General features: G+C 46.1%; 1 protein-coding gene across 1 annotated transcript in view; it reads right to left on the bottom strand.

The window, feature by feature from the left end:
• DMC1 (DNA meiotic recombinase 1) overlaps positions 1-11284 on the bottom strand; it is a 49299-nt gene that overhangs the window by 6042 nt on the left and 31973 nt on the right. The window contains exon 13 of the mRNA XM_008054615.1: positions 270-386. Coding sequence (XP_008052806.1) covers positions 270-386 — 117 coding nt within the window. The remainder of the gene's footprint in view (positions 1-269; positions 387-11284) is intronic.

An 11284-nucleotide genomic window follows, 5' to 3' on the forward strand; every position in this document is an offset into this window, starting at 1 on the left:
GACTCAAAAAAAAAAAAAAAAAAAAAATGAGGTCTCGCCAAGTTGCCCAGACTGGTCATGAACCCCTGGGCTCAGGCAATCCTCTTACCTCAGCCTCCCAAAGTGTTGGGATTATAGGCGTGAGTCACCCTACCCAGTCTGAATATTTTTTGAGAAGGAAATTCAAACATATTGCATCTGCCAGTGATATAATTATAACCTCTCAGGAGAGGCAATTCTGTTTAATACCATATGCAGAGGAATCTGATGAAGAGTAAGAAAATATTTACCTGTCATAAATCTTGGCAATTCTGAGTTCTCCTCTTCCCTTTCTCAAGCTTATTCTAGTTGTTGAAGCATGAGCCAGAATATGTCCCCCGATGGGTTTTTTGGGGTCTGCCTGAAAGCTGAATTAATAAAAAACCTTTTCAGATGTTATTATATAGACTATATTTTGTGATGTCTGCAATTACAAGGCAACCTTTCTGCAGTGGATGTCAGGGGATGGTTAGGTGTGTATTCTAAGCAAGTAGAGACTTGTTCATAAATTATTAAGTGGGGTGGGTTTTGGAACTGCTATATACCTCTTACCATCTAGTTCAGGCTTCCAATATTTCTGAGATAAATAGTTCATATTTTGTTTGACTTTTTATAAAGTGATAGCTACTGAAAAGCACAATTAAAACATTATTCACTGTCTTAGGGTCACTATTGAGGTTAAGCAAATTTCTTCTTTGTAAAATACAAGGATACGCTGGGATCGGTGGCTCAGCCTGTAATCCTGAGCATTGGGAGGCTGAGGTGAGTGGATTGCCTGAGCCCGTGGGTTCAAGACCCGCCTGGGCAACTTGGCGAGACCTCATCTCTACAATAAATCAAAAATCAACCGGGTGTGGTAGTGCGCACCTGTAATTCCGGCTACTTGGAAGGCTGAGGCGAAGGATGGCCGGAGCCCAGTAGGTCGAGGCTGCGGTGGCCGGGAGCGTCCACTGCACTCCAGTCTGGGTGACAGAGTGAGACTCTGACTCAAAAAAAAAAGAAACAACAAAAAGAACCTCTTTGTTTTCTTTTCTTTTTTTTTTTTTGAGTTGGGGTCGCACTCACCCAAACTGGAGGGCAGTGGCCGCTCCCAGCCACCTCAGCCTCGACCTGCTGGACTCTGGCGATCCTTCCACCTCAGCCTTCCAAGTAGCCGGAATGACAGGCATGCGCTACCACGCCCGGCTAATTTTTGATTTTTACTGTAGAGGTGAGGTCTCGCCAACTTGCCCAGGTGTGTCTCCAACCCTCAGTCTCAGGCAATCCACTCACCTTAGTCTCCCAAAACGCTAGGATTACAGGCTGAGCCACCAAGCCTGACCCTCTTTCTTATTTATTTTTTTTGAGTTGGAGTCTCACTCTGTCGACCAGGCTGGAGTGCAGTGACACGCTCATGGCCATGGCAGCCTCAACCTACTGGGCTCATGTGATCATTCCGCCTCAGCCTTCCAAGTAGCTGGCACAACAGGCACGTGCCACCATGCTTGGCTAATTTTTTTTTTTTAATTTACTGTAGAGACAAGGTCTCACCAAATGCCCAGGCTGGTCTTGAACTCCTGGTCTCAGGCCATCCTCTTGTCTTGGCCTCCCAAAGTGCTGGGATTACAGGTTTGAGCCACATGCCACCACCTATGCCTTTTTAAAGGGGTCACTGTTAGGGTTATTAAGAGACTTTGATTTTTTGCCAAGTGAGTGATAGTCCTCTCATGAGTATATCCCTCAAGATGAGTGTTAGTAATATTTGTAACTATTTTGCAATCATAGTATGTTTGTTGAATTCACATGATCAGACATCATTAAAACTTATCTTTTCAGTATTCTAATTTAGTAGAATAAATTTTAGGTGTCAGGGATAAAGACAAAGATATTTCAAAGATTGTTCTCACTGCAAATTTATAACCAGTACAACACTGAAGGATTCCAATATAAAGTTCATAAAAAGTGCCACTGCACTCCAGCGTGGGCGACAGAGTAAGACTCTAACTCAAAAAATAAAAAATAAAAATGTTTAAAGACAGGATTCTACTGTGTTGCCCAGGCTGGCCTCAAATTCCTGGGCCTAAGCCATCCTTCCACATCAGCCTCCCGAGTAGCTAGGATTACAGGCACACTTCACTTTACCCAACTAATTTTAAGCAATCCTATCCAACCCCACCCAGGGATCATCTGACTCAGGCATATGCCACAATGCCCAGCTCATTTTTTTTTTTTTTGAGTTGGAGTCTCACTCCGTCGCCCAGACTGGAGTGCAGTGGCCGCTCCCGGCCACCGCAGTCTCGACCTGCTGGGCTCCGGCGATCCTTCCGCCTCAGCCTTCCGAGTAGCCGGAATCACAGGCATGCGCTACCATGCCCGGCTGATTTTTTGATTTACTGTAGAGATGAGGTCTCGCTGCCCAGGTGGGTCTCGAACCCGCGGGCTCAGGCAATCCACTCATCTCAGCCTCCCAAAGGCGTGGGATTACAGGCTGAGCCACCGAACCCGGCTCATTTTTTGATTTATTGTAGAGATGAGGTCTTGCCAAGTTGCCTAGGCTGGTCTCTAACCTGTGGGATCAGGTAATCCTCTCACCTGGGCCTCCCAAAGTGCTGGGATTATAGGTGTGAGCCACCACACCCAGCCTTATTTTTATTTATTTTTTTATTGTTTTTTATTATTATTTTTTTTGAGTTGGAGTCTCACTCTGTCGCCCAGACTGGAGTGCAGTGGCCACTGCTGGCCAATGCAGCCTCAACCTGCTGGGTTCCAGCGATCCTTCTGCCTCAGCCTTCCAAGTAGCTGGAACTATAGGCACGCGCCACCATGCCTGGCTGACTTTTTGATTTATTGTAGAAATGAGGTCGTGCCAATTGCCAAGGCTGGTCTCGAACCTGCAGGCTCAGGCAATTCTCTCACCTCGGCCTCCCAAAGTGCTGGGATTATAGGCATGAGCCACTGTGCCCAGCCATTTTTATTTATTTTTTATTTTTTGAGTTGGAGTCTCACTGTCACCCAGACTGTAGTGCAATGGCTGCTCCCAGCCACCGCAGCCTTGACCTGCTGGGGCCCCGCGGTCCTTTCGCCTCAGCCTTCCAAGTAGCTGGAACTACAGGCGCGTGCTACCACGCCCGGCTAATTTTTGATTTATTGTAGAGATGAAGTTTTGTCAAGTTGCCCAGGCGGGTCTCGAACCTGCGGGTTCAGGCAATCCACTCACCTTGGCCTCGCAAAGTGCTGGGATTACAGGCTGAGCCACCGAGCCCAGCCATTTTTATTTTTTTAAGTTGGGATCTCACTCTGTCACCCAGGTTGGAGAGCAGTGGCATGCTCCTGGCTACCACAGCCTCAACCTGTTGGGCTCAGGTGATCCTTCTGCTTCAGCCTTCCAAGTAGCTAGAACTACAGGAATATGCCATCATGCCCAGCTAATTTTTTAAACTTATTGTAGAGATGAGGTCTTGCCAAATTGCCCAGGCTGGTCTCGAGCCCATGGGCTCAAGCAATCCTCTAACTCTAACCTCAGCCTCCCAAAGCCCAGCCAATGCTACAGTTTTTAACTGAGTCACTCTGAACTTCCTGGTCACTTTACTTTATAGGTGGTTCTTCATGGTCTTAAAAGAGTCCCATGTTCTATACAGATGGGCTGCTTGAGGCCTTGGGGATATTCTCAACTGGACTATGAACTCTGAACCTACAAACACCGTATTTATGCTTCTCTAATGCACTTTTTATGTTCTGCCTTTAGTGCTATTATTTATTCACTTATTATATTCTTCTTCAATTTCTCAAAGTGCTAGAGTACAGGTGTAGCCACTGCACCCAGCCAGAATATTTGCACTTAAAAATTTTTATTGATTAATTAATTTAATTTAATTTAATTTTATTTAGAGATGGGTTCTCCCTATGTTGTGCGAGCTGATCTTGAACTCCTGGTTTCAAGCAATCCTCCTGTCTTGGCCTCCCAAAGTGCTGGAATTACAGGCAGGAGCCATCACACCCAGTCACTGAAGTTTTATGTATTTTTTTTTTTTTTTTTTTTTTGAGGTGGAGTCTCACTCTGTCGCCCAGACTGGAGTGCAGTGGCTGCTCCTGGCTACCGCAGCCTCGACCTGCTAGGCTCCAGCGATCCTTCCGCCTCAGCCTTTCAAGTAGCTGGAACTACAGGCGCGTACTACCACACCCGGCTAATTTTTTTATTTATTGTAGAGACGAGGTCTCACCAAGTTGCCCAGGTGGGTTTTGAACCCGCGGGTTCAAGCAATCCACTCACCTCAGCCTCCCAAGGCACGGGATTACAGGCTGAGCCACCGAGCCCGGTTTATGTATGTATTTTTATTTGTTGCCAAAAACATCTAGAGAACTTGACAGTGTACAGTCAATTTCTTTTCTTTTTTCTTTAATTTTTTATAGTTGGGGTCTCACTCTGTGGCCCAGGCTGGAATACAGTCTCATGCTCCCAGCCTCTATAGCCTCTACTTGCTGGGCTCAGGTGATCCTGCCTCAGTCTTCCAGGCTCGTGCCACCATGCCTGGCTAATTTTTTGATTTATTATAGAAACAAGGTTTCACCAAGTTGCCCAAGCTGATCTCAAACCTGTGGGGTCAGGCAATCCTCTCGCCTCTGCCTCACAAAGTGCTGGGATTACAGGCATGAGCCACAATGCCAGGCAACATAAATTAAGTGGCAATATTATTAGAGAAAAAAACCCATCAAATTAAGGTCACTAGCATGGTGACCTTGTGCAGGTTATTTCAACTTTTTGAACTTCATTTTCCTCCCCCTCAAAATTAAGATAATTTATGTTTACTGATTACTTACCATGTACCTGGTGCTTTTATGTCTCATCTTATATAATTCTTCTGTGACCCCAATGTAACTTAGGCTCCGTGGGCCTCCCTGTTTTTTCTTTTTCTTTTTTTTTTTTGAGTTGGAGTCTCACTCTGTCACCCAGACTGGAGTGCAGTAGCCACTCCCGACCACCGCAGCCTCAGCCTGCTGAGCTCCGGCGATCCTTCCGCCTCAGCCTTCCAAGTAGCTGGAACTACAGGCATGTGCTACCACACCTGGCTAATTTTTTGATTTATTGTAGAGATGAGGTCTCACCAAGGTGCCCAGGCGGGTCTCAAACCCGCGGGCTCAGGCAATCCACTCACCTCAGCCTCCCAAGGCATGGGATTACAGGCTGAGCCACCGAGCCTGGCTTCTTTTTTTTTTTAGATTAGAAAATATAGTTGGGCAGGACACAAGCCTGTTATGCCAGCACTTTGGGAGGCCAAGGCAAGAGGATTGCCTGAACCAGCAGGTTCAAGACCAGCCTGGGTAACATGGTGAGACCTTGTCTCTACAACAAATCAAAAAATTAGCCAGGCATGGTAGTGCGCACCTGTAGTTCTGGCTACTATTGATGCTGGGGTGGCCATGAGTGTGCCACTGCATTCCAGCCTGGGCAACAAAGTGAGACTCCAACTCAAAAAGAAAAGTTTATTTAAAAGTAAATTAGAAGCCGGGCTCGGTGGCTCAGTCTGTAATCCCAGCACTTTGGGAGGCTGAGGTGAGTGGATTGCCCGAGCCCGCGGGTTCAAGACCCGCCTGGGCAACTTGGCGAGACCTCATCTCTACAATAAATCAAAAAATCAACTGGACGTGGTAGCGCGCGCCTGTAATTCTGGCTACTTGGAAGGCTGAGGCAGAAGGATCACTGGATCCCCAGCAGGTTGAGGCTGCGGTGGCCGGGAGCAGCCACTGCACTGCAGTCTGGGTGACAGAGTGAGACCCCAACTAAAAAAAAAAAAAAACGTAAATTAGTAGCTGGGCTCAGTGGCTCAACCTGTAATCCCATGCTTTGGGAGGCTGAGGTGAGTGGATTGCCTGAGCCCGTGGGTTCGAGACCCGCCTGGGCAACTTGGTGAAACTTCATCCCTACAATAAATCAAAAATTAGCCGGGCGTGGTAGCATGCGCCTGTGGTCCCAGCTACTTGGAAGGCTGAGGCGGAAGGATTGCTGGAGCCCAGCAGGTCATCAGGCTATTATGAGTTTACCCTCAATAGTATAATATGCCATATTCTGTTCAATCAGAGGAGGAGAAATGAAATAATATTTCTTGGTCCCTCTTTATTCCTAATATTCACCCCATCTCTTCCTCCTCCTCACTGTGAACCTCAGTTCCCCGAGAAAAGGAGGAAAGAAAAGGAGAAGAAAACATAAAAGAAGGGAAAATAAGCCGGGCTCGGTGGCTCAGCCTGTAATTCTGCGCCTTTGGGAGGCTGAGGTGAGTGGATTGCCTGAGCCCGTGAGTTCGAGACCCGCCTGGGCAGCGAGACCTCATCTCTACAATAAATTAAAAAAAAAATCAGCCGGGCATGGTAGCGCATGCCTGTAATTCCGGCTGCTCGGAAGGCTGAGGCGGAAGGATCGCCGGAGCCCAGCAGGCGAGGCTGCGATGGCCGGGAGCGGCCACTCCACTCCAGTCTGGGTGACCGAGTGAGACTCCAACTCAAAAAAAAAAGAAGGGAAAATAAGAGACTAGATCAACAGGGGATGTGGGTGGTTTTCTCAAGCTGTTTTTGCTTGGTCAGAAATAGAAATAAATTAAAGCCCTCTAAAAGGATGTAGAATGCTATTACACCTTCTTGTACCTCAAAACTTGATTATCACTGCTAGAATAGTCAGGAAGTTCAAAGAAACTTTAAGAAAAGTTTCTTAGTCTACATGTCACTGAGTGTTTTAATTGAATCCTCACAACAGTCTAAATAGGTGAGGTCCTTTTATTCCTGTTTTACAGTGAAAAAAACTGAAGTTCATAAAGATAAGTAACCCAAGGTAATATAGGTAATAAGTGTTTGAGTCAAGATTAGGAAAGCAGTTAAATAAAAATAATTATAGTTATTGGACTAATGTCTTAACTGAATTATTTCACTTTATTCTCACAACTATCCTGCTTGTTAGGTACAGTTATTATCTCCCACTGCAAATGAAGTATCTGGCTGGGCCTGGTGGCTCAGGCCTGTAATCTCAGCACCTTGGAAGGCTGAGGAGGGAAGACTGCTTAAGCCCAGGTGTTAGAGACCAGCCAAGGCAGCAGTGAGACCTCAGCTCTAGAAAAATCAAAAAATTAGCCATGTGTGATGACACGTACCTGTAGTGCCCACTACTCAGGAGGCTAAGTAGGGAGGATCACCTGAGCCCAAGAAGTCCAGACTGCAGTGAGCCATGATCATGCCACTGCACTCCAGCCTTGGCGACAGAATGAGAAACCCTTACTCCAAAAAAAAAAAAAGGAAGAAGAAGAAGTAACAGAGACTTAGAATGATTAAACAACTTGTCACATGGCTAGCAAGTCAGAATTTAAACCCAGTTCTTACTCCAAAGCTCTTAACACACACAGTATACGAGTGCTGTATCTGCCTGGGGAAAGGCTGACATGCTGTCACTTGAGAGGCTTTATAGGGATGTGGCCATAACTCTGGTGAACTGAACACAGTTCAGGGCCCTCGGCCTTACAGGTAGAGATTTGATTTGGTCAACCTACTGAGAACGAATCCATCCCTCGAAGTCAGACTCACATTAATCAAGCTCATTAGACTCAATGAAAAACCAGAGAGCCCATTGATTTTATTATTATTATCATCATCATCTTTTTTTTTTTGAGTTGGAGTCTCACTCTGTTGCCCAGACTGAAGTGCAGTGGCTGCTCCCGGCCACCGCAACCTCAACCTGCTGGGCTCCGGCGATCCATCCGCCTCAGTCTTCCAAGTAGCCATCTTTTTTTTTGAGTTGGGGTCTCACTCTGTCGCCCAGACTGGAGTGCAGTGGCATGCTTCCGGCCACCACAGCCTTGACCAGCTAGGCTCTGACGATCCTTCCACCTCAGCCTTCCAAGTAGCCAGAACAACAGGCGCGCACTACCTCACTCGGCTAAGTTTTGATTTATTGTAGAGACAAGGTCTCTCCAAGTTGCCCGGGTGGGTCTCGAACCCACAGGCTCAGACAATCCACTCACCTCGGCCTCCCAAAGTGCTGGGATTACAGGCTGAGACTCCGAGCCCGGTCCATCATCATCATTTTTTGAGTAGGAGTATCACTCTGTCACCCACGCTGGAGTGCAGTGACATGCTCATGTCCACCATAGCCTCAACCTGCTAGGCTCAGGCAATCCTTCCACCTCAGCCTTCCTAGTAGCTAGAATTACAGGCATGTGTCACCGTACCTGGATGATTTTTTTATTATTGTCGAGATGAGGTCTCTCCAAGTTGCTCAGGCTGGTCTCGAACCCCTGAGTTTAGGCAAGCCTCTCGCCTTAGCCTCCCAAAGTGCTGGAATTAGAGGCATAAACCACTGCACTCAGCCACTATTTTGCATTTTAAGCATAGCTTCATAGTTGAATCCTTTTAAAGACTCTTTTACCCCATATCTTCCCTTTACATTTCTTAGCCCTTTTGCAAATCCTATGATTAATTTCCCCATTTAGTTAATTTCAAATCATCTCCTTTTGGAGATGACTTTTTTTTTTTTTTTAAGTGGAGTCTCACTCTGTTGCCCAGGATGGAGTGGAGTGCAGTGGCACATTCACAGCCACCCCGGTGTTGACCTACTGGATTCCAGCGATCCTTCCACCCCAGCCTTCCAAGTAGCCAGAACTACAGGCATGCGCTACCATGCCCAGCTAATTTATTATTATTATTGTAGAGACAAGGTCTCACCAAGTTGCCTGGGCTGGTCTCGAACCCACAGGCTCAGGCGATCCACTTGCCTCGGCCTCCCAGAGTGCTGGGATTACAGGCTGAGCCACTGAGCCTGGCCTGGAGGTAACATTCTTAACATTCAGACTCTTCACCTAGAGTAATCAATGACAAAAAATAGTACCTATTTTTTTTGTGCATATGGGTAACAGCAAAGAATGGTTTGCTGAGAAATAAGTCATGGCTATTTATCTAGAAGCTCCAGCTTCCACTCTTCTTTAAGTTGCCTATAATGGTATGGGGCAGGGGTTACCTCAACTGGGGGGAATCTATCTCCTTTTTTGCCTTTCTGTCAGAACATCCTTCGAATTTCCTTATATTACATTTACTTTGAAGATGTGACACAAATCTGTGTCCAGAAGGACCTAGACCAGGGAGACCCAAATTATCTTCTCTGTATTAATTCCACCATATTTATGGAGTATCTTCTGTATTATAGGCATTTTTCTAGGCACTGGAGTTACAAAAATGAACAGGGAGTTAGAGCATGGTTGGGGTATGAGACCCAGGAATTTAAAATTACCATGTAAGCCGGGCTCGGTGGCTCAGTCTGTAATCCCACGCCTTTGCGAGGCTTAGGTGAGTGGATTGCCTGAGCCCGCAGGTTCGAGACCCGCCTGGCCAACTTGGTGAGACCTCATCTCTACAATAAATCAAAAAATTAGCCGGGTGTGGTAGCACGCGCCTGTAGTTCCAGCTGCTTGGAAGGCTGAGGCGGAAGGATCACCGGAGCCCAGCAGGTCGAGGCTGTGACAGAGTGAGACTCCAACTTAAAAAATAAAAATAAAATAAAATAAAATAAAATACCATGTAGTGTGTTTTAATAGAAGAGTACACACAGTGGTAGGAGAGCACAGTGGGGACCTGTTTCTAGTTTGTTTTGGGGGACCAGGTAAGGAATTATAGAAGGGATGACACTTGTAGGATAAGTTGGAGCTGAGTGAGCAAACTCAGTGGAGAAAGGAGCTTTCATTTCAGAGGTAACATCCTGCGGTGTAAGAGGACTTGCTTTAATAAGAAAAAAAGAGGTTGGGCTTGATAGCTCACGCCTGTAATCCCAGCACTTTGGGAGGCAGAGGTAAGAGGATTGCCTGAGTCCAGGGGTTCAAGACCAGCCTGGGCAACACAGTAAGACCTAGTCTCTACAATAAATCAAAAAATTAGCTGGGTGTGGTGGGGTGTACCTGTGGTCCCAGCTACTTCAAAGGCTGAGGCAGAAGGATCCCCTGAACACAGCAGATCGAGATTGCTGTTGCTGTGAGAGTGCCACTGCACTCCAGCTTGGTGACAGTTTGAGATTCCAACTCAAAAACAAAAACAAAAACAAAATTCCAGCACTCTGGGAAGCTGAGGCAGGAGGATTGCTTGAGACCAGGATTTCAAGACCAGCCTGGCGACCAACAGACTAAGATCCCATCACTACAAAAATATGTAAGTATTCTAAGATAACTTTCTGTTTTTTTTTTTGAGTTGGAGTCTCACTCTTTCACCCAGACTGGAGTGGAGTGGCTGCTCCCGGCCACCGCAGCCTCGACCTGCTGGGCTCCAGTGATCCTTCCACCTCAGCCTTCCAAGTAGCTGAAACTAAGATGCACGCTACCACACCTGGCTAATTTTTGATTTATTGTAGAGATGAGGTCTCGCCAAGTTGCCCAGGTGGGTCTCAAACCCGCGGGCTCAGGCAATCCACTCACTTCAACCTCCCAAAGCGCGAGATTACAGGCTGAGCCACTGAGCCCGACTAACCTTCTGTTTTAACAAAACAAATATACAAATGAAGTAGATGGCAACATCATGATCTTATTTGTTGCTTATCTTGTTATTTGCCCCAGTGTAGGGCTTTCTGGGCTGGTATTTTGAATTTTTTATTTCCAGGCCTTCATCAACTGGATCATTTCAGTTCTAAAATCTGTATCTGTAAGCCTCCTCTAAAAGCGACTGCTTTGCTGTATCATATGGCAGCTCCTTGCCTCTATAATTTTGTTCCTTTTTTTCCCCCGCCCCCCCCATTTTGTTCCTTTTTAATACGATGTGCCATCAAGTATAATGCATGGGATATAAGCCTCAATTATTGTCAGTGTACTTGGGGACTCATACCAATTACAGTGATATTTCTCTGACAGGCCCCAGGCGAGCTGCAGCTTGGAGCTCCTCAACACTGAGAAGCAAACATAGTTCTTTATGAGAGATTTTCTAATAGCATTTGAAATCCTTTAGTTTAAAATTATCCTTTTTTTCCATTTAATTGTGGCAACTTTAGTGCTTTATAATAAGATATGTATTTAATTTGTTATAATTGAATATTCTTTATTAATATACTAATTATAGTGAACTTTGTTTCCTTACAACTGGTTTAGGTAGAGAGAGATGATATTCCAGAACAAACTTACTCAGTAAAAATATATAGCCCTAGCTGGGCTCGGTGGCTCAGCCTGTAATCCCAGCACTTTGAGAGGCTGAGGTGAGAGGATTGCCCAAGCCCGCGGGTTTGAGACCCACCTGGGCAACTTGGCGAGACCTCATCTCTACAGTAAATCAAAAAATTAGC

Source organism: Carlito syrichta, unplaced genomic scaffold, assembly GCF_000164805.1.
Source record: "Carlito syrichta isolate Samal-C Ts95f unplaced genomic scaffold, Tarsius_syrichta-2.0.1 Scaffold297143, whole genome shotgun sequence".
Lineage (NCBI taxonomy): Eukaryota > Metazoa > Chordata > Mammalia > Primates > Tarsiidae > Carlito > Carlito syrichta.